The sequence below is a fragment of the Gopherus evgoodei genome, chromosome 1 (assembly GCF_007399415.2).
Source record: "Gopherus evgoodei ecotype Sinaloan lineage chromosome 1, rGopEvg1_v1.p, whole genome shotgun sequence".
NCBI classification, from domain to species: domain Eukaryota; kingdom Metazoa; phylum Chordata; order Testudines; family Testudinidae; genus Gopherus; species Gopherus evgoodei.
Genome location: NC_044322.1, coordinates 246,570,625 through 246,593,722, shown reverse-complemented (window position 1 = coordinate 246,593,722; position 23,098 = coordinate 246,570,625). Strand labels below are relative to the sequence as shown.

General features: G+C 46.0%; 1 protein-coding gene across 4 annotated transcripts in view; it reads left to right on the top strand.

The window, feature by feature from the left end:
* PIK3C2G (phosphatidylinositol-4-phosphate 3-kinase catalytic subunit type 2 gamma) overlaps nucleotides 1-23,098 on the top strand; it is a 335,543-nt gene that overhangs the window by 235,420 nt on the left and 77,025 nt on the right. For all 4 annotated transcript variants that reach the window (XR_003997645.1, XM_030541961.1, XM_030541971.1 and 1 more), the window contains one exon: nucleotides 7,505-7,614. Coding sequence is in view for 3 of the 4 variants with exons in the window: in XM_030541961.1 (XP_030397821.1) it covers nucleotides 7,505-7,614 (110 nt within the window). In the remaining variant the exon portion in view is untranslated. The remainder of the gene's footprint in view (nucleotides 1-7,504; nucleotides 7,615-23,098) is intronic.

The window sequence follows — 23,098 nt, the reverse complement described above, 5'->3', positions numbered from 1 at the left end:
CCTATGGATATGGGTGCTCTTATTTCTTCTAAAGAGAGAGGAAATAAAACAAACATAGGAGATTTGAGTGTGATGGGATGTACCAGGCCCTTTGAGGCCTCCTGCTGGAGGCCCTGCGGTCCTACCACACGCACCTATCCTGGGAAGGAGCAGTGAAGGTGAGTCTAGGGTGACCAGATGCCCGGATATTATCAGGACCATCCCAATATTAGGGACTTTTTCTTATATAAGCAACTAATTCCCACCCTGTCCTGATTTTTCACACTGGCTATCTGGTCATCCCAGACCTGGAGAGGCCTTGTGGGAACAGCCAATCAGAGCCCAGCAGGCTCCAATAAAAAGAACTGCCAGGCCTAAGCAGGTCAGTCCCTGGCTGGGACCAGAAGGCTGAGGATGGGTGCTCTGCTCTGGCCAGAGGAGCTCAATGGGCTGATCCTACTGGCTCTGAGAATGAGAAGATTTGACAGCTGTAACCCTGAGGTAAGGATGAAGAGAAAGGGCCTACATGGGAAATGGCCCGGGGAAGTAGCAGCAGCAGCAAACTGGAAGCAGTGATACATGTTTATAGGGTCCCTGGGTTGGGACCCAGCATAGTGAGTGGTCTCCCCACTGGCTTACTTGCAAAGTGGCCAAAGCCCTGAGAAGGGGAAAAGGCTCTGTTGGGAAGCTCAGGTGAAGGGCAGGACTTAGAGGGGCATGGAGGTCACCCCGGTACACTCCTTTCTGTCAGGTGTGGTGCCACAGCTTGATCTCATTAACTAGAGCCATAGCCATAAATAGGAGCCTACTCTGCTGCACCCAGGGACACTCATCTCTCCCACTCAGTCCAACAAGCAGCCTCTAGCTCCTTCCTTCAGGAGACATGTCTTTCCTGCATCTGTAAATAGTCTCTGCTTCTGGAATCCTTTTTGGTTCCTTCTCTGGGTTACTCCTTTCAGACCTTCCTTAATCAGGAGTCTCCTTTGCAAATGGGCTGCATTAGTTAGTCCCTGACTGTTCTCCTTAATCAGGAGTCCCCCCAGCTCTCCTCCCTGGAGCTGAGTTCTCTTAATCACTTTCTCTAGTCCTTCTGAAGTAAGAGCTGTCCTCTCCCAAGTTGCGTTATGCGTTATCCAGCGATAAGGCCTTTGCCAGCTTCTCCCTCAGCTGACCCTTGCCCTTAGTCTTTAGGCTTCAGACTGCTCAGCAAGCTAGTTAGTATTCCTGGTGCCTGCCCTGCTAGGAGAGAGAGGAGGCAGCCTTTATGCTGGTCCCCTTCTCCCAGCTCATTCCCAACTGGCTGGGGAGAAGGAGAAGGGAGGGGACCCTTGCTTTCCCCTCTCGCAAGGCTCCTGGCCCTTAAAGAAACAGTAACAGTATTTCCTCCAGAATACTTCTTATCCCTGGGACTCCTTCTTTTCTCCTAATATATCCCAGGTCTTTTTATATATAATTGGGCCTTTCAAACTCTTCAAGTGCCATGCCACATGGGCTGACTATTAGGCCCTACTACTCTTAAGGGCAGACTGCTCCATCACATACAGTAAAAAGGGTAATTTATAGAAAATTATGGGGAAGATCTACCTTGAGCTCACTTTAGTGCAAAATGCCAGATGACAGCAGAAAGGGAAAGATAAACTAACCATCTCATATTTATTTTATTCAGAAAAAGCAGTCTCAAGTTTCCACAATGGAAATTCTGTGCATATCTGAAAATCTGCATCTTGTCTCCATTTCACTGTCTGAGTTCTGCTTTCTGAGATATCTATATATGGTTTTTTGTTGTGTTTTTTTTAAGTCAAATCTGAAGTTATATAAGGCCACTTTCAAAATGTGCAGTGCTTGATTGGGGTTGTAAACTCTATCTGCTTTGAATGGTCAGTAACTGCTAGTGGCTTTAGCAAACTTTGATTATAAACCACAAGATTTTTTGGCTCAGTGTGGAGTTAATGCTTTATTCTCTTGGTGGTGAGCAGCATGTTTCCAAATATCAGCAGTACCAGTATATGCTCCTGGGAGCGAGAGAAGAAATAAGCCATGAAGTTCCCATCAATCTGAAAAGCAGAAACATCTGCGGGAGGCCCAAGAGCCTTGCTGACAGAGTTCAGCTACAAAGCCTGTAGTTTATCAGCTTTCCTCTCATTAAAGAATCAATATGAACTAGAACAGAGGGTTTCTGGGGGCCATGAGCAGCATTGAACTAGTTAAAAAAATCATGTAAAATCCAGGATTTTCCAGATAGAAATTTCTATCACAGGTCTATATAGCTGGTTCTCCAAGAAAGCCTAACAGATCAGCTCTCTGCTAAAATGTGAGTAAGAAATAGACAGAGTCATTACTGAGAGACAGGAGATATAGATTCACTGCCACTGAGTCACTCTGTGTCCTTGAACAAATCACTCCACCTTGCCATGCCTCAGAAATACCTTTTGTAAAATAGGGATAATGAAACTTGCCCAACTTGGTGAAGGGAGTTGAGATGTATGTGAAAAGTGCTGTATCAGTACTAGTATAATTAATTCTTTCATGTAGAGATGGGCCTACCCCACAATCCTGGATCTGAATGCCCACAGCCTTGGAGGTGTTTGCCATCCAAACTTGAGTCTACCCTAGGGTGACCAGACAGCAAGTGTGAAAAATCGGGACGTGGGTTGGGGGTAATAGAAGCCCATATAAGAAAAAGACCCAAAAATCGGGACTGCCCCTATAAAGTTGGGACATCTGGTCACCATAGTCCACCTTTACTGCTGGCCCTTCACTTCCTTTTCACTATGAGCAGATCCAAACATTACCATACTTTGAGGAATTAGAAATCCAGATCCAAATGTTTGTGGCTCAGGCTTATCTCTAGTTATATCAGATAACTAAAATACCTGTGATGGTCAAGTACTGTAGCCCAAGCCATCTGGGTGCCCAAACATATGTGTACTTGGGACAACCAGTTGGAAAATACCCAAAGTCTTGTCTGATCAATCTCCAGCATCACTATGTTGGGAACCCTCCTTGTCCCCTCTGATACAAGAGGAAAGAAACTACACAAAGCAGGGATGATGAAGGGGCTGGATGATCCTCAAGGAACCATGCTGCACGGGGGAACAGTAGCCAACAGAGCAATGCAGAGAAGCCAGTCCTATCCACACAACCTTCTGCTTCGCTGGCACTTGGGCTCTTCTTCCCATATCCCCAGGGTAGGGAGTCCACACCATGCCACCTGCATCTGGTGTAAGATAGGGCACCAAACTAGAAACTAGAAGAGACTAGGATTCTTTACCCACCTCGACGCATAGTACTGTATGACAATGGGCAACACACTTCATCTCTCAGCACCATAGTTCTCCCAGCTGTAAAGTGGGGATATTTTTACCTACAGTCCTTTGTAAACCGCTTGAAGATATATAGATAAATAATATTATGTGTTTGTAAGTGCAAAATATTATTATTGTGCCTTGCCCAGTCTCAAGAAAGATGAACTCTAACTGGAACAGGTGCAGAGAAGGGCTCCTAGGATGATCAGGGGAATGGAGGGGCCTACCTTGTAACTGGAAAAGCTTGGCTTGTTTAACCCAGGAAAACTAAGACTGCAAGGGGACATGATTGCTCTCTAGAAATACATCAGGGGGTAAACACCAAAAAGGAAGAAGATCTATTTAAGCTAAAGGACAATGTTTGCATGAGAACAAATAGACATAAATTGGCCAGGAATAAATTTAGGCTAGAAGTTAGAAGAAGGTCTTATAACCATCAGAGGAGTGAGGTTCTGGAACAGCATCCCAATAGGAGTAGAAGAGGCAAACTAGTTTTAAAATGGATCTTGATAAATTATTACCAGGATTATTTGATAGGGTTGCCTGTGATAGCAGGGGACAGAATTCGATGACACAGAAGGTCCCTTCCAGTTCTATGTTCCTGTGCCCTCTTTGTGTTTGCCAAACTGAGGGGAAGATTCTCTTGGAAACTAAACCATTTGAATTCACCTCAGTGATTTTTCAGTCTCCTCTGCGTAACCAGTGTTCAAGCTGTCACAGTTCCAGCAGCAGTCCAGACAGAGCCTGAGACATTAGGCAACATCTCAGCCATGGTGCTGAGGAGAAATGGACCCAAAATACAAACGCGTTGATTTAAAAATATAGAAAAGATGAAAAGAAATAAGGAAAACAAATCTCTCTCTTCTCTCCGCCTTTCACTTTACAACAAAAGCTATGTTTCCCTTTTATTTGGTTTAATCTTCTGAGATCAGTGGGCACTTCTGTCTGCACTGGAAATATATTTCATTGTGGAATGTACACGCTCAAGCAGCAATGGTAAAGTTATATTTGTATTCTTTCTGAGCAATGGGTGGGAAAGATTTTCTATTACACACAGTCCATCATCTCAACTCTGTGTGGGGAATGTGCAAAGTCAGTGGGTTTTAAACCTTTATTAGAAACTTTTCTCTTCTTTTTTTTTAACATTTTAAACTGCCTAGGGACAGGTGTGCTGGACATATTGAACATGTCTAGTTGTCCACTTCTCATTGCTGATAATATTGTTAATTCTCATGACTATATAAATAAGATTGGAAGGAAGGAAGACTTTGCATTTAGGAAGTGTCTTTCATCCAATAATACTTAGGACATATTCAATCATTTTACAACATATTCAATCCTACTAATACTGTTGTAGAGGCAAGCAACTACTATTGTACCCTTCTTCTGGACTGGGAAACTGGGGCACAGAGAGGCTAATGGTATCTGGCATGTTACAAATAAAACTGAGTACATTAACAAAAACAGTTTCTTACAGGCAGATGTATGTACCTAATTGCATGGATTTGAAATAGTGTGACATTGGGATGTAATGTTTTTATAGCTATACCTTTAGGTATAAGGAGTTCATAGAGTAAGGAGAGGCATCCATTCTGGTTTAGAGTTCAGTTTGGTTGGTGGGGAGGAGGTTATCACAGCTGAAGGTGGTATCTGCAGCCTGCCCTGGAGATCTGTAGGTGGGTGCCCTTTGCTGCCTTACGGAGGCTGAGGCCTGGTCTACACTACACATTTAAACCGAATTTAACAGCGTTAAACCGATTTAACCCTGCACCCATCCACAAAATGAGGCCCTTTATATCAATATAAAGGGCTCTTTAAATGGGTTTCTGTACTCCTCTCTGACGAGAGGAGTAGCGCTGAAATTGGTATTGCCATGTCGGATTAGGGTTAGTGTGGCCGCAAATCGACGGTATTGGCCTCCGGGCTGTATCCCACAGTGCACCATTGTAACCGCTCTAGAAAGCAATCTGAACTCAGATGCAGTGGCCAGGTAGACAGGAAAAGCCCTGCGAACTTTTGAATTTCATTTCCTGTTTGCCCAGCATGGAGCTCTGATCAGCATGGGTGACGATGCAGTCCCAAATCCAAAAAGAGCTCCAGCTTGGACTGTATGGGAAATACTGGATCTGATCGCTGTCTGGGGAGACAAATCTGTTCTATCAGAGCTCCATTACAGAAGACGAAATGACAAAGCATTTGAAAAAATCTCCAGGCTATGATAGACAGAGACCACAGCAGGGACTTAGCACAGTGCTGCGTGACAAGCGTAATGGAAAGCCAAAGAATCAAATGGACGCTCATGGAGGGAGTGAGGGGGGACTGAGGACTCCAGATATCCCACAGTCCCTGCAGTCTCCGAAAAGTATTTGCATTCTTGGCTGAGCTCCCAGTGCCTGAAGGGTCAAAAACATTGTCCAGAGTGGTTCAGGGTATATCTCATCAATTTACCTCCCCTCACCCCCATGAAGGAAAAGGGAAAAAAATTGTTTCTTGCCATTTTTCAATGTCACCGTATGTCTACTGCATGCTGCTGGTAAACGTGGTGCTGCGGCGATGAACAGCAGCATCCCCTCCCCTTCCTTTCCTGATGGCAGATGGTACAAAATGATGGAAAACCATCATCAGCCCATGAGTGCTCCTGGCTGGCCTCGGTGAGGTTGGCTGGGGGCCCTGGGTAAAAATGGGAATGACTCCCTGTCATTCCTGGCAGACGGTACAAAATATTGGGTAACTGTCCTCATCATAGCAGCTGGAGCCTGAGTTCCATCAGCCCCCTCCCCCCTTTTGTGTCTAAAGAAAAGATTCTGTACTGCCTGGACTATCATAGCAGCGGATGGCTGCTATCCTCTCCCCCTCACCCTTTAATGTCCTGCCTCGACTATCATAGCAGCTGGAGGCTGCCTCCCCCTCATTTTATCTCGCTAAAAAGTGTTTCTTTTTACTGTATTCTTTTTTACTTCATCACACAAATGGGGGGACACTGCCATGGTAGCCCAGGAGGGGTGGGGGAGGAGGGAAGCAATGGGTGGGTTTGTTCAGGGACACCCCCTAGAATAGCATGCAGCTCATCATTTCTGCGGGATCTCTGGGGCTCCGACCCAGAGTGGCTATGCTCTCTGGCTTTCTAGAAGACTTGCCCCATATTCTAGGCAGGACTGACTCTATTTTTAGACAAAACATGAAGGGAATGACCTGGGGAGTCATTCCCATTTTTGTCCATGCGCCCCCGGCTGACCTAAGCGAGGCCAGCCAGGAGTACCCATGACATCAGCAGACAGTACAAAATGATTGATAACCGTCATCGCCACTTTCCAATAGCAAACGGTACAAAATGATTGATAACTATCATCTCATCACCAATTTACAATAGCAGATGGTGCAACAGGGATGTTAACCATCTCTGCTACCTTGCAAAGGCAAATGAATGCTGCTGTGTAGCACTGCAGTACCGCCTCTGTCAGCGGCATATAATACACATATTGTGACAGTGACAAAAGGCAAAACAGGCTCCATGGTTGACATGCTATGGTGTCTGCCAGGGGAATCCAGGGAAAAAGGGCGCGAAATGATTGTCTGCCGTTGCTTTCACGGAGGAAGGATTGAGTGACGACATTTACCCAGAATCACCCGCAACACTGTTTTTGCACCATCATGCATTGGGATCTCAACCCAGAATTCCAATGGGCGGGGGAGACTCTGGGAACTATGGGATAGCTACGGGATAGCTACCCACAATGCAACGCTCCAGAAATCGACGCTAGCCTCAGTACATGGATGCACACCACCGAATTAACGTGCTTAGTGTGGCCACGTGCACTCGACTTTATACAATCTGTTTTACAAAACCGGTTTATGTAAAATCAGAATAATCCCATAGTGTAGACATACCCTGAGAGGGAAAAATAATGTTTCTGTGTATACTGAGGTGGTGGACTCCTAACAGAGAGCTCAGTTGCAAGGAATTTAATTCATGAGGTCCTAAATCTATTTGAATACATGCTCTTCTGGTGTATCAATGTGAAGAGGTTAGGAGTGCATTTCATTCTCCTAATCAGTGCTCTGTGTGTTATACCCAGAGTCCCACATTGCCCAAATTAAGAGAGGTTTGTAATTTATAAATGGGGAGAGTTCTTTCCCTGTAACTCCACTTTTTTCTAGTTGCCTTGTTTCATTTAAATTATGTTCAGTGCATTTATTGGATCAATCCTGTTTATTCAAAGATGCTGCATGCAGGGTTGCCTGAGCTGAACAGCGTCCACGATTTGAAGTATGTGTATGATAACCTTCGTCCACAGGACTCAGACCTCCAAGCCACGAGCCACTTTACCAGGTAAAAAACAGAAAAGAATTCAGAAAGTATGCCCTTTTTTAGGCTTAAAGAGAAACTGCAAAATTACAAATCATAGGCTCTGTTGATCTATGGAGTTAGTCAATTGAAATCAATAAATTACACAAAGGATTGTCTCTAAACACAAACACGCAAACAAACCCTCTCTTTATGCACGTCACTAATAGCTCCTTAGATTATGAAAGGAGTTGTTCATACCTAACTTATTTTCCATTACTGAAGTTGCTTACATTTTTTGCTCAGCTTGCATATTGTAACTACCCTAGTATATTTCTTGTTGGCTTCACTCTAATGCACTGTGACAATGCTGCAGGGTTTGGACTGCAAGCACTTCCAGTGACTGTTTGAATCTCCTCCTTCAAAGAGCTTCTTCTTTGAGTTCCATGAAGAATGTGTTTTTTGTGTTGGTTTTTGTAAAATGTTTTCAAAGAACTATGAGAAGCAATGTGGCCTTGCTGCCAGAACACTGGGCTGAGACTCAGGGGATTTCGTTTCTGTTCCTGACTCTGTTGGGTGACCTTAGGTAAGTCACTTCACCTCTCCGTGCCTTGGTTTCTCCATATGTAAAATGAGGTTAATTATATTTTCTTCTTCTTAAGCACTTTGAAATCTACAGATGAAAAGCACTGTATAAGAGCTAGGTATTATTAATAATCACTTTGCCGCTTGATTGGTATTCGCGTAATATTAAACTTTTCATTTCTAACTTGTTGTTCGGATTCAGCTAGGATTGGTAGGTACTGAAAGTTAATGGCAGTTTAGCAGTCTGTACGAAACAAGTTTGATGTCAGTTCTGTCTTTTGTAGACAAGCGTCCACCACCAGAGCCAGATTAACTCTCCTGTGGGCCTGGGGCTATTAGATTTTGTGGGCCCCTGTATACAAGTCTTTTTCCTAGGAGGGAGTTTAGTGCAGGAGGGGGCTGGGGCAGGAGATCGGGGGGCAGGAGGGAGTTTGGGTGCAGGAGGGGATTCTGACCTGGGGTAGGGGGTTGGGTGCGGGAAGGGGTTTGAGATACAGACTCCGGCTGGGAGGTGCTTAGCACAGGTGTCTCCCGGCTGGTGTTGCAGCTGGACTCAGGCTGCCTGCCTGCCTACATGCCGTGGCCCCTCATTGCTCCCAGAAGTGACTGGCTGCTAGCATGTCTCTGCAGCCCCTGGGGGCAGGGAGACAGCGTGTCTCCATACACTGCCCATGCCCACAAGCGCTGCCTCTGTAGCTCTCATTGGCCAATTCCCGGCCAATGGGAGCTGCGGTGCTGGGGGTGAGAGCAGCACATGGAGCCACCCCCCCCCACCAGGGGCCACAGGGCTGTGCCAGCAGCCAGCCACTTCCAGGAGCATTGTGGGGCCATGGCATGCAGGCAGCCTTCCTGAGTGCCCCTTTTAGTGGCGTGGAGATTGCTGCCTGTGATTTATTTTTGCAGGGCTCCCCTTGAGCCGTGGCCCTGGCTGTAGCCTCTAAAGCCCCTGCCTTAATCTGACAGTATCCACCACACAGAAATCCCCACCACAGTCGATGCCTTTGTGTCAATAGATAGGCCAAGCCCTGAATGCGCTTGTAAGCTGAATGAGCCACAAGTGTGGAGGCGCAGCCTGGGGAAAGCTCACACTGTCACAGCTTGCACTGTACCTGCTCTTGGGAAGGAGGACCCCAGAATATTGCCCAAAGGCACTATTAGAATTTTAATAAATGAGAGAAGGCCCCGAACCCAAACAATTGAATCAAATGCATTGCTCCTGTTAAATTCTCTCTGGAATTATCTAGATCTGCACCCTGATGTCAGTCTGAACAGTGTTACTCAGACTTGTCTTTATGATGTGTTGAGAACAGAACACGGAAACAATACACTCCCAAAATTTGGAGAGGTTGGGATCGAGATACAAAACCTTTGGATCAGACCACAGTAGTTTGGAACTTCCAAAATTAAATAATTCTATTATTTTAGAACACAGCAAAGTCCCCAATTTCTCGTTTTAACCCCTAGATTTTCCTTATTTTCCCATTACCTTTTGATTACACAGTTTCATTTGTTTTTAATTTCTACATGACTGTGATGGTGCTGGGATTCACCACAGCGGTGCTTCCCACTGGTCTCTCTGGGAATTAGCTCAGTCCATGGGAAGCGCCCTCTTATGGTGGTTTCCCATCCATCTCTTGCCCTTGCTTGGCACCTGGACCCTCGTTGCTCCCTTCTGCTCGTGGCATCCGCTTCAGGACACTGCCCTCCGGCAGTGCCCCCCAGTCCATTCTCACCCTCTTCCAGGGGCCTAACATCAGTCTTTCACCTGCCACAGTGGCCAGCCAATCCCAAAGTCTAACCCCTTCCCTCAAGAGTATGATGCAGTCCAATATGGCCACTTCCCATGGCCCATTGCAATATAAGGGGAAAGGGGGGGAACCCAGGCCTGCCCGCTACTATGAGTCCCGACCCAGGGACCCTCTAGCGGCAGCCTGCCTGCCCTCCTTCTCTCCCTTCACTTGCTGTCCACTCTCCCTGGGTCACTTCCCCTCTGACCCTTTGCACCCTTTAGGCCTTTCCCTCAGGGCCTGCAGCCTGGCAGGTAGCAGGCTAGAATTCCCTTCAGCTCCCCCAGGCCTGCCCAGCACTGCGCTGTCCCACATGCTGGTCTCCTAGCTCAGGAGACCGACCTTCCCTGTTAGAGGTCTGGAAGAGACTGACTGCTCCTCCTGAGCAGCCCTTATATACGGCTGAGCCCAGCCCTGATTTGCCACCTCCTGCCCAGCCCTGACTAGCTTCCTAACAGGCCCTCCCTGATTGGCTGCCACTTTGCACAGACTCTCTGTCCTGTTTTAGCCCCCCTTTCAAAGGGAGGTGAGGCACTCTCCCCACGACAATGACATTTAAGATCAATGTTGATCCCATCTCCTCTAATCCCTACTCACTCCCATCTCCTCACAATTTAAAGTATTGCCAAGCTGCAGCCTTGTATACTGCAAGCACACAGTAAAAACAAGTCCTGTTAATAGTAGATCCCTTAGTGATTTCCTCACAGTATAGCTGTATGCTTTCAGTGACTTGAAACAAAGATCTGATTGTTAGAATTATTGTGAAACAAGATCTTAAAACCCTGGAGAAATGTACAATTTTGCTAGAGTGCATGTTTTTTCTCTTTTAATATAAGAGGTTTGTTTGCGCTGTCTGTGCACGTTACTCCAAGAAAATGCTCTCATTTCATCAGTTTAAATAAGCTTCATGGAACCAGTTAACTCATTGTCTGTCTGTCCCTATTTTAAATTTCTAATCGTGGCTTAGTACATGTTAATAAACATGTTTTAACTAACACATTTATAAATTTTAATGTGGACAGGATGCCAAGACCTGTTGCTCTTTGTGTTTAAACATATGACAACCTCACTCTGCCAGTGCCCGAGCTAGATAGAATATGTTTACACTGCATTTATGGGGTGTGGTTGCAGCTCATTTACACATATTCAGACTAGTTTTAATCTATCTCCTCATCTATCTAACAGGAACTCCTTGACTCCAGATGTTACTTTGTCTTTATTTTCTTAGCTACTTCAATAAATGTTCATTATTTTTAAAAAGTCCCTGTCGTGGGATTGCTGGCCCCTTTAAGAGAAATCTGGGCTAACGCTATCCTAGAAGAGCTAATTTAAAGGGAATGAGCTTATCTAGGCAGTTAGTTGCATAACGAACACCTGAGCCTGATAAAAGTTCACCAGGGCTCAGTTGCAGAGAGTTGCTCACAGAGAGAAGCTCTCATAAGGGAGAGGAGTTCCCAGAGACCAAGGAGGAGGCAGTGCCACCCATGAGCCCAAGGGGAGAGACTTCATTTCCATTTAATAAAATAGAACCCCATCAGGGGAATTGTCTTGCATCACTTCAGATTATGTAGAAGTCTTAAGGGGCCCTTAGAGAAAGGAAAGTGAGGTAGATAGTACCTGCAGCACTAGCTCAGCAAAGATGTGCTACAGTGCAGGCACAACTTGTGACAAGTGGTACTAGAAGTGGGATTCTGAGATCATCTCCCATCAAGGAGGGATGACTGAGTGGCACAGTGCAGACACCTTCCTTGGCTGTGAGATTTTGATCCTCCCATGTCAGCATATGGAGGGGCAGCCACAGCTGTTGGGGGTGGGGTCTGAGCAGGCCCAGAGGCCTGTGAAGGAGGTTCCACAATGGTGAAGACTCAATTGTCATTGACACGGAAAGGGAATAAGATATAGGGCTCAACCAACTCTGTTTTGACTATGAGGAAGTGGGGCATGCAGGATGGGTTTGCCCCTGTAAAGACAATGATTGTAAAGCTGTCCTGGTTGTACTGAGCACCAGAGGAACGGGGGAGAGACAAGATGTCCTTATCAGAAACTGCTGGCTATTGTGAAGTCTGAACAAAAGACGGTGGGGACCCAGTTTGGGTGCAAGAAAGTGTGATGCCCCAGGGACAGTCTGTCTTGGTTGTGAGGAGAATGGTCACATAGAAAGATGTTGCCCTGCTAAAAATTTTGACTTCAGGTAGATGCACTTTAATTATGAGGAAGATAGATCCTACGATACTAGGTGAATATGGAGTAGTCCAGGAAATCAGCCTGGGCATGTAAAATTAAAGGTAGGAGGATGGCTATGGGTTTCAAGCTTCCCATTGGTTAGGGTAGATACCCTCACGCTTCTCCTAGCCCCAGAGATGAGAGTTTGGGGATCTTGAATTATTTAGTAGAGAAACCAGAATGGTTTCTACTCAAAAGAAGAGTTCAACCAGCTAACCTAGGGGACAACAGGATTATGGGGTTGAGCAAACCAGAAAAAAGACTCCAGGGATCAGAAGGTCCAAGGAAATGCTGGCAACAAGAGCTAAGATGTGACTGCAAAGCAATCTAAAAGCTGCAGGCCTTGATGGAAGCTTTCTATCAGGAGTTGGATGGCTGGGCAAAGATTCATGAGCCCGAAATCAAAGAGATAAGGTGGAAATTCCCCCATGCTATGGAGGGTATGACTACACAGCTGGAATGAACTAGGCAAATAGAAGCAGACCTTGAAAGGGCAAAGCAGGCATGGGAGAGCAGAGCCGGCTTTAAGCCGATTCACCTGATTCCCCGGAATAGGGCCCCACGCCAAAGAGAGGCCCGCGCCTAAGGGGTCCCCGCTCCAGGGGTCTTCGGCGGCATTTTGGCTGCGGGGGGGTCTGCTCTTGGGGTCTTTCGTGGCATTTTGGTGGCGGGGGGTCCTTCGGTGCCATGGAAAACCCAGAGCAGATGCCCTGCCACCAAGTATTCTAATCAGGCCTTGCGGGTCACAAAGTCGGCCCTGTGAGAGAGTGAATGTGAAAGGCTTACCACTGAGATTAAGAAGTCTCTACCTGGTAAAAGAAAATATTTTGTACTCATGGAAGGAAGTGACAGAACCACAAGTCAGTTTGAAAAGTGGCTCAGGACAGCCAAATCAATTGGAGAACAAGTCATTTAAGCCAGAAGATAAATTGGCGGACCTGGGAGCCCACGTGCAGATGACACAAGAGTCACTGCAGGAAGAAGCCACCAGAAACCAAGTCTCATTAACCCAGTGGAAGAGAGAGAGGATGAAAAGAAGTACTTAAAGGTACAGATGTGTGGAGGAGCTAAGTTAAACCTTGAGAAAGAAATCTCCAAACTAAAAGATAGACATTTCCTCTCCAGACCAAGAAGTTATTCCAATTTTTCTTGTCTATCACAGAGACAAATGGGAAGTACTGAAATAGAAGTGAGAGAGAGATTGTTTTACCGGTTACCTGAGCAGTTCAGTTTTGTCAACAACACCAAACACTGCATCTTTTGTTATTTAAGAATAGCTCAAACAGTAAAATGACTAACACTGTCATAAATATTCTTGGGATGGATATTCCGTTTGTTAGGCTATTTTTCTTACCTTTTCATATTTTGACCAAGCTGACTAATGCTGCTGGAGGCTGGGCTCTAACCTACCAAACCCTTTCAGAACTGTAAAGAGTTCTATGTTTTAGGAATTGTTATTGCTCCTTTTCTTCACTGAAGACTCATTCTGTAATCTCTGTTAGCATCTACACACCATTTTCCCTTGACCCCCAGAATTGGGTCACTGCACCATTATGAGCTGACCAGCAGCCACACACTTCTCAGATTACAGGTTTTGGGAGGGTCACTCTCCCATATTATGCATAAACAGTGGTATTTGAGACTTAAACAAGGTTTCTGTGGGACCACTGCCACATGAAATAGTTGCCTATAGTGCATCCCTGCCCTAAATTCAGTTTGAGCCTTGAAACTCTGTTTGATCTCCTCCCATTTCTCATCCCTTCTCTAGCCCCAGAAAACAATTTATCCACAGAACGGGGCACACTTCCTTCTCCTGAAAAGAGATCTCCCAGTTTGGTTTACTGCAAAGTGCTGTCTCCTCAAATGTCACCATGACGTTGTGTGACATTTTAAAAAGTGTTCTTAAAATGATTTACAGTTATTTTAAATAGATCAAAATTGGTTCCATGCTAAGACTGAAGAGTTTGAATTCATTGCAGTACACAAGCAACCCCATTGCTCCTGCCCATGAATGAGAGCTGCATAGTGGATCTGAAGATTAGCAGAAAATTAGCAATGCCCATCTTCAAAAGCTTGACAGCAGGGGAGATGCTAAAGAGGTGTTATCTGATGTATCTGTTTAGTTTATCTATTAATGGAATAATTTATTATGCACCCATCTCAGCACATGTCATGCACGTAGATTCCAAACACAATACCAACGACTGCAAAACTATACCACCCTCATAACGCAAATCCTCCGCCAGTCAGCAGAATCCCATTCCCCAGCTGGCAGCATATCCCTTAGTAATCAATCCCCCAGCTAATTAAAACACCAGTGGAGGTTGATGACATCTGAAAGAGCAGAGACAAAACTACCATCTCAAAGTGTGCTTGCAGATAATTTACAGCAGCAGGCAATAATCACGGTGTGTACACCGCAAAGGAACAAAGACAAACTTCTGACTCTCCCCTGCAAGCAGCCTCCACTGTAAAATGACAGGCTGAACAGATGTATCCCACACTGCATTCTAAGGAATGCCAGGAGATGGGGAATCCTTCAACATATTGATATTCACAGCTCTACAACAGGCCGTAGACAGCAGGATGATTATTGCCCTAAATGGAATCCTGACTAAGATCCTATATACTCTCTGTGGAAAACAGACCAGTTTTTCTTTCTAGTGGGTTCTACTGAAATTAAGTTAATTTTGGTCCCATGGTTACATAATAGTAAGAGGCTACCCTGACTCTACATCTGACAAGCTGATTCTTAACAGGCAGGGTCAGGTAAGGAAGGGCTGTGTGAAGCAGTAAAATTGACAATATGGGCAGAGTTGTTGAGCTAGGTTGGGAGAACTTACAAATGAATTTTGCAAATGAGTTATCATGCTCATTGACATAACCTTATTCCCAGATTTTGGACCTTAGCGTCCAAAATATGGGGGTTAGCATGAAAACCTCCAAGCTTAGTCACCAGCTTGGACCTGGTACCTGCTGCCACCACCCAAAAAATTAGAGTGTTTTGGGGCACTCTGGTCCCCCTGAAAAACCTTCCCTGGGGACCCCAAGACCCAAATCCCTTGAGTCTCACAACAAAGGGAAATAATCCTTTTCCCCTTCCCCCCTCCAGGTGCTCCTGGAGAGATACACAGACACAAGCTCTGTGAAACTACACCGAGACTCCCCCCTCTCTGTTCCCGATCCTGGAAACAGAAAGTACTTTCCTATTCCCCCCAGAGGGAATGCAAAATCAGGCTAGCAATCCAACACACAGCTCTCCCCTGATTTCTTCCTCCCACCAATTCCCTGGTGAGTACAGACTCAATTTCCCTGAAGTAAAGAAAAACTCCAACAGGTCTTAAAGAAAGCTTTATATAAAAAGAAAGAAAATACATACAAATGCGCTCTCTGTATTAAGATGATACAACACAGGGTCAATTGCTTAAAAGAATATTGAATAAACAGCCTTATTCAAAAAGAATACAAATCAAAGCACTTCAGCACTTATATTCATGCAAATACCAAAGAAAAGAAACCATAGAACTTACTATCTGATCTCTTTGTCCTTACACTTAGAAACAGAAGACTAGAAAATAAAACTACTTCTCCAAAGCTCAGAGGAAACAGGCAGACAGACAAAAGACCTCTTACACAAACTTCCCTCCACCCAAAGTTGAAAAAATCCGGTTTCCTGATTGGTTCTCTGGTCAGGTGTTTCAGGTGAAAGAGACATTAACCCTTAGCTATCTGTTTATGACACGCCCCCCAAATTGCAGACAGTGGGGAAGCTCACTGGCGGCAATTTCCTTCTAGAACTTGAAAATAAACAGATCAATACAACACATGCACCTTTACATATACTACTAAGTATATAACTAACAGACTTTTACATGTTAAGAACACTTTTTAACTACTGGATTCTGGGAAACTCTCACGGGAGAGTGCATCAGCAACTTTGTTAGAAGCTCCTGTGATGTGTTGAATTTCAAAATCAAAATCTTGGAGAGCTAAACTCCAACGAAGAAGTTTCTTGTTGTTCCCCTTGGCAGTATGAAGCCACTTTAGTGCAGCATGGTCAGTTTGTAGTTGGAACCGCCGTCCCCAAACATATGGGCGTAGCTTTTCCAGGGCGTACACAATGGCATAGCATTCCTTTTCACTGACTGACCAGTGACTTTCCCTCTCAGACAGTTTCTTGCTGAGAAACACGACAGGATGGAAGTTGTGATCTGTTGCTTCCTGCATGAGCACTGCTCCTATACCACGCTCAGATGCATCTGTGGTTACTAGGAATGGTTTGTCAAAATCCGGGGCCCTGAGTACAGGGTCAGACATGAGCGTTGCCTTAAGCTGGGTAAAGGCTTTTTGACACTCATTAGTCCACTTAACGGCATTTGGCTGGGTCTTTTTGGTTAGGTCGGTCAATGGGGCAGCGATTTGGCTGTAGTGTGGTACAAATCGCCTGTAGTATCCGGCCAAGCCTAAGAAGGATTGGACCTGTTTCTTTGACCTTGGGACAGGCCACTTTTGGATAGCATCCACCTTGGCCTGTAGGGGGTTTATGGTTCCTCGACCCACCTGGTGCCCCAGGTAAGTCACTCTGTTTTGGCCTATTTGACACTTTTTGGCCTTAACAGTTAGTCCTGCCTGCCTGATGCGCTCAAAGACCTTTTCCAGGTGGAGTAGATGTTCGGGCCAGGAGTCTGAAAAAATGGCCACATCATCGAGGTAGGCAACTGCAAATTCTCCCAGTCCAGCTAGTAGACCGTCTACCAGCCTCTGGAAGGTGGCGGGTGCATTTCGAAGGCCGAAAGGAAGGACATTGAATTCATACACCCCCGTATGGGTGACGAATGCTGACCTCTCCTGGCAGGTTCATCTAGCGGTACTTGCCAGTACCCCTTGGTTAAGTCTATGGTAGAGATGAACTGGGCACGTCCCAACTTTTCCAATAGCTCATCAGTACGTGGCATTGGATAGTTGTCCGGACGAGTTACAGCATTTAGCTTACGGTAGTCCACGCAAAAGCGTATTTCCCCATCTGGTTGGGTACCAGAACCACTGGAGATGCCCATGCACTGGTAGATGGGCGGATTATACCCATCTGTAGCATGTTCTGGATCTCCCGTTGTATAGCAGCTTGGGCATGAGGAGACACCCGGTAGGGTGGGGTTCTGATTGGGTGAGCATTACCTGTATCAATGGAGTGGTATGCCCGTTCAGTCCGTCCTGGGGTGGCTGAGAACAATGGGGCGAAGCTAGTGCACAGCTCCTTGATTTGTTGCCGCTGCAGACGTTCCAGGGTGGTTGAGAGGTTCACCTCTTCCACGCCACCGTCTTTTTTTCCGTCGTAGTAGACACCGTCAGGCCACTCAGCCTCATCTCCCTGGACTGTAAACTGACAAACCTGTAAGTCTCTGGAATAGAAAGGCTTGAGAGAATTAACATGGTACACTTTAGGCTTTAGTGAGGAATTGGGAAATGCTATGAGGTAGTTCACAGCTCCCAGGCGCTCTTGGACCGTGAATGGCCCTTCCCATGATGCTTCCATCTTATGGGCCTGTTGCGCCTTCAAGACCATAACCTGGTCTCCTACCTTGAAGGAACGTTCTCTGGCATGTCTGTCATACCAGGCCTTTTGCTCTTCTTGAGCATCCTTTAGGTTCTCTCTAGCAAGGGCTAAAGAGTGTCGGAGGGTGCTTTGTAGGTTGCTTACAAAGTCCAGAATGTTAGTTCTTGGAGAAGGCGTAAACCCCTCCCATTGCTGCTTCACCAACTGTAATGGCCCCTTAACCTCGTGACCATACACAAGTTCAAATGGTGAAAACCCTAAACTGGGATGTGGTACAGCCCTGTAGGCAAACAGCAACTGCTGCAACACTAGGTCCCAATTATTGGAGAATTCGTTGATGAATTTTCTTATCATGGCCCCCAAAGTTCCATTGAACCTTTCCACCAGGCCATTGGTTTGATGGTGGTACGGGGTGGCAACCAAGTGATTCACCCCATGAGTTTCCCACAGTTTTTCCATGGTCCCTGCCAGGAAATTAGACCCTGAATCTGTAAGGATGTCGGAGGGCCAACCTACCCTGGCAAAGATGTCTGTTAGGGCCAGGCACACAGTGTTAGCCCTGGTGTTGCCTAGAGCTACTGCTTCTGGCCATCGGGTAGCAAAGTCCACTAAAGTCAGTACGTACTGTTTTCCTCTGGGCGTCTTTTTGGGAAAGGGCCCAGAATATCCACAGCTACTCGCTGAAATGGGACCTCAATTATGGGGAGTGGCTGGAGAGGGGCCTTGACCTGGTCTTGAGGCTTACCCACTCTTTGGCATACCTCACAAGACCGGACATACTTGGCAACATCCTTGCCCATCCCCTCCCAGTGGAAGGACTTCCCCAACCGGTCCTTGGTTCTGTTCACCCCAGCATGGCCACTGGGATGATCATGGGCTAAGCTTAAGAGCTTCCCCCGGTACTTAGTTGGAACCACCAACTGTTTTTGCGGCTGCCATTCTTCCCGGTGTCCACCAGAAAGAATTTCCTTGTATAAAAGTCCTTGGTCTATAACAAACCGGGATCGATTAGAAGAGCTGAGAGGCGGTGGGGTGCTCCGTGCCGCCGCCCCACGCTTTCTGAAGGCTGTCATCTGCTTCCTGCTCAGCCTGGAACTGTTCCCTTGAGGCTGGGGTCACCAGTTCTTCCTCAGACTGGGGACTTGGGCTTGGTCCCTCTGGAAGCGATGTAGGTGATGGGGTTGTTTCCGTTGCTGGTGAACCGCTCTCCGCTGGTGCACCTGAGGGTATTTCAGGCTCTGGCTGAGCCTTTTGGGTATGGCTGTCTTTTGCTTCTGCCAGTTCTGGCTTGCTGGCGCCCTCTGGCGTTGAGTTTGAAGATGTGGTTGCACTTGCTGGTGCTGGTTGCGGTTCCAGTTCCGGGCCTGGGACTGGAGATGCTGTGGCTGTTTCAGTGGTAGGCATGGAATCCGGGTCCACTGCCTCTGTCTGGGTCTCTGGTAACACAGACGGGGCTTCTGTGGACGGCTCAGGAACAGGAATGGGTCTGGAAGCTTGCCTGGTTTGGCTACGGGTAACCATTCCCACTCTCTTGGCCCGCCTCACCTGGTTGGCCAAGTCTTCCCCCAGTAGCATGGGGATAGGATAATTGTCATAGACTGCAAAAGTCCACATTCCTGACCAGCCTTTGTACTGGACAGGCAGTTGAGCGGTAGGCAAGTCTACAGCTTGTGACATGAAGGGGTAAATTGTAACTTTGGCCTTTGGGTTGATGAATTTGGGGTCAACGAAGGATTGGTGGATAGCTGACACTTGTGCCCCCGTGTCTCTCCACGCAGTAACCTTCTTTCCGCCCACTCTCAAAGTTTCCCTTCGCTCCAAGGGTATTTGAGAGGCATCTGGGCCTGAGGATCTTTGGTGTGATGGTGGTGTAATGAATTGCACTCGCATGGTGTTCTTGGGACAGTTGGCCTTGATATGTCCCAGTTCATTACACTTAAAGCATCTTCCATCTGATGGGTCACTGGGCCGAGGTGAGTTACTGGAGACTGGTGAGGTTGAAGAGTAGGGTATCTGTGGCTTTACTTGGGTGGTATGTAGGGTCTTTGGCTGTCCTCGGTTGTAGGGTTTATGGTCTGTGTGCCCCCTGGGGTAATCGTTCCCCTTGACAGTAGCTTTTTTGCTTTCTGCCAGTTCCATCCATTTGGCTCCAATCTCCCCCGCCTCAGAGATATTTTTGGGATTTCTATCTTGTATGTACCGTGTGATGTCTTCAGGAACACCATCCAAGAACTGTTCCATTTGTATGAGGAGGTTCACTTCTTCCAAGGTTTGAATGTTGTTTCCTGTTAACCAGGCCTCATAGTTTTTTGCAATGTAGTAGGCGTGTTTGGGAAATGACACCTCTGGTTTCCACTTTTGGGTTCTGAAGCGCCGACGGGCATGATCTGGGGTTATCCCCATCCGGTATCTGGCCTTGGTTTGAAAAAGTTTATAGTCATTCATTTGCGGCTTGGGCATTCAGCTGCCACCTCTGCTAAAGGTCCACTGAGGTGTGGCCTTAATTCTACCATGTACTGGTCTTCGGGGATGCTGTACCCAAGACAGGCTCTTTCAAAATTTTCCAAGAAGGCCTCGGTGTCATCACCTGCCTTGTAGGTGGGAAATTTTCTGTGCTGTGGAGCAATAATTGGCGCCGGGTTGTTAGGGGTGGCTGGCACATGCAGCCCAGCTTTTGCCAACTCCAGTTCATGTTTCCTCTGTTTTTCCTTCTCTTCATTTTCTTTTTCCATTTGTTTTTGTTGTTTTTCCATTTCTTTTTGGTGTTTTTCCATGTCTCGGCGGTGGGCCGCCTCATCTTCTGCTTGTTTCCTTCGGTAGGCCACCTCTTCTTCTTCTAGTTTTTTTTTGTGTGCTGCCTCTTGGGCTGCCTGTTCTCTTTGGAAGGCTGCCAGTTTCATGTTTTCTTCCTTTTCTTTTATCTCCATCTCTTTTTGTTTTATTTCTAGTTCCTGTTTGTGTTTTTCCATCTCTCGCCTGTGTTCAGCTTCTTTGAATTGGTCTTCGGCCTCCATTTTTGTCCTGGTAGACATGGTTCCTGTTTTCTTGTGTTGGGGTGCCCTCCGGTGTTTCTCTTTTGAACTGCAGGCTCTGTTGCCTCCTGAAGTCTGCCTAGCAACAGTGTTTTTTTCCCTTTCTCTCTCTAGCTAATGTTCAATTAAGGGAAACCAGAAAAACCACTTTATTTGCATGCATATAAGTGCTGGTACTTGCCACCTAATGGGAGGGCTATTGCATGACAAAAGACCCTCAACAGTCTTCTCGCTTAACATGCAAACCACAAACTGCTAGAGAGAGCAGAAAAAAAAATTCTCTCTGGTTCCCTTTTAAAACCAAACTGTTTCTCTCTGCTAAAAAGCCCTTAGCAGAGAAAAGAAAAATATAATATTCCTACTGGCTTCTGGATTCTGTCTAGATCCCACCGCTGCTACACCATGACATAACCTTATTCCCAGATTTTGGACCTTAGCGTCCAAAATATGGGGGTTAGCATGAAAACCTCCAAGCTTAGTCACCAGCTTGGACCTGGTACCTGCTGCCACCACCCAAAAAATTAGAGTGTTTTGGGGCACTCTGGTCCCCCTGAAAAACCTTCCCTGGGGACCCCAAGACCCAAATCCCTTGAGTCTCACAACAAAGGGAAATAATCCTTTTCCCCTTCCCCCCTCCAGGTGCTCCTGGAGAGATACACAGACACAAGCTCTGTGAAACTACACCGAGACTCCCCCCTCTCTGTTCCCGATCCTGGAAACAGAAAGTACTTTCCTATTCCCCCCAGAGGGAATGCAAAATCAGGCTAGCAATCCAACACACAGCTCTCCCCTGATTTCTTCCTCCCACCAATTCCCTGGTGAGTACAGACTCAATTTCCCTGAAGTAAAGAAAAACTCCAACAGGTCTTAAAAGAAAGCTTTATATAAAAAGAAAGAAAAATACATACAAATGCGCTCTCTGTATTAAGATGATACAACACAGGGTCAATTGCTTAAAAGAATATTGAATAAACAGCCTTATTCAAAAAGAATACAAATCAAAGCACTTCAGCACTTATATTCATGCAAATACCAAAGAAAAGAAACCATAGAACTTACTATCTGATCTCTTTGTCCTTACACTTAGAAACAGAAGACTAGAAAATAAAACTACTTCTCCAAAGCTCAGAGGAAACAGGCAGACAGACAAAAGACCTCTTACACAAACTTCCCTCCACCCAAAGTTGAAAAAATCCGGTTTCCTGATTGGTTCTCTGGTCAGGTGTTTCAGGTGAAAGAGACATTAACCCTTAGCTATCTGTTTATGACACTCATATACATCCTTCCCTTTTCTCTTCCACTCACAGGGCCTACCAGGCTTACTGCAGCCCTAGACTTGTAGGAAAGACTGCAGCATTTGCTGTCAAGGGTTGAGAGAAAAGTCAGGATCAGGTCTTTGATATGGATTAGCAATTCAAACATACTTAATTCATTTGAGGGATGTTAGGGATCCAAATTGTGCGTATGTTTCTCTCCATAACACCTGATTGCCCTTGAAGGTTAACCTTCAAAATGAGTTGTTCTGTCACAGGGCATGTGACTCTTTCAGGTCCTCTACAGAGGCCCAACCATTATTCCTCCATAGAGTCCAGGAGGAACTTCACATGTGCAGTAACACTCAGATGTCCTACTCAAGGCAGTTGTGATTGTGTGTTTGGGGCTGCCTAGCAGCCTCAGTTGCTATTTGCAAAGGTGCCTTTGAACACCTCAGCCTACATGGCGGAATCTCCAGAGACTTTCTTATGAGGAATTTCGCTTCATCATTACTGGTGTTGCCATGAGAACAGTCTTGCTGATACTACTGTATGGTGGCAGGTCCTGTCCCAGCTGGAATTAAAAAGCTGGATAAGCTTCCTGGAGCATATCAAAACTTCAGTAATGAGTTCAGGCTTAACACTAAAATTAGGCTGACGTCTGGAGCGAGGGATTCTTACTTCATATATTAGGGACAAGAATTGCATTTTTGGCTAGAGATTTTGAATGCCTCTGTTTTGAGAACCTGTGAAGAGGGCCTGGTTTGCAGAAAGCACTGAGCACCCACCCTCAGAATATCAGTTCCCTTTAGGGTTTCCCCAATTGATCACCCAAAAGTTGAGCACCCTAAATTGCTAGTTACTTAGGGAGATTTAGGCCAAACTTTATTTGCTCATCCCCACTTCAGAGAACAACTTGCTAAGTCTCTGAGCACCCTGACTTGTGTAGGAGTTTAACAGTTCCTTAGGAATGCAGTGGACCACATATGAAATCTAAATTTAATTCAGCCATTAGGAGGCATAAAATTGGTGTATGTGAATTACACTGAAAACTCAACTCACTTTTCTGAAAAGCAGGCCAGAAACTAAGCTGAC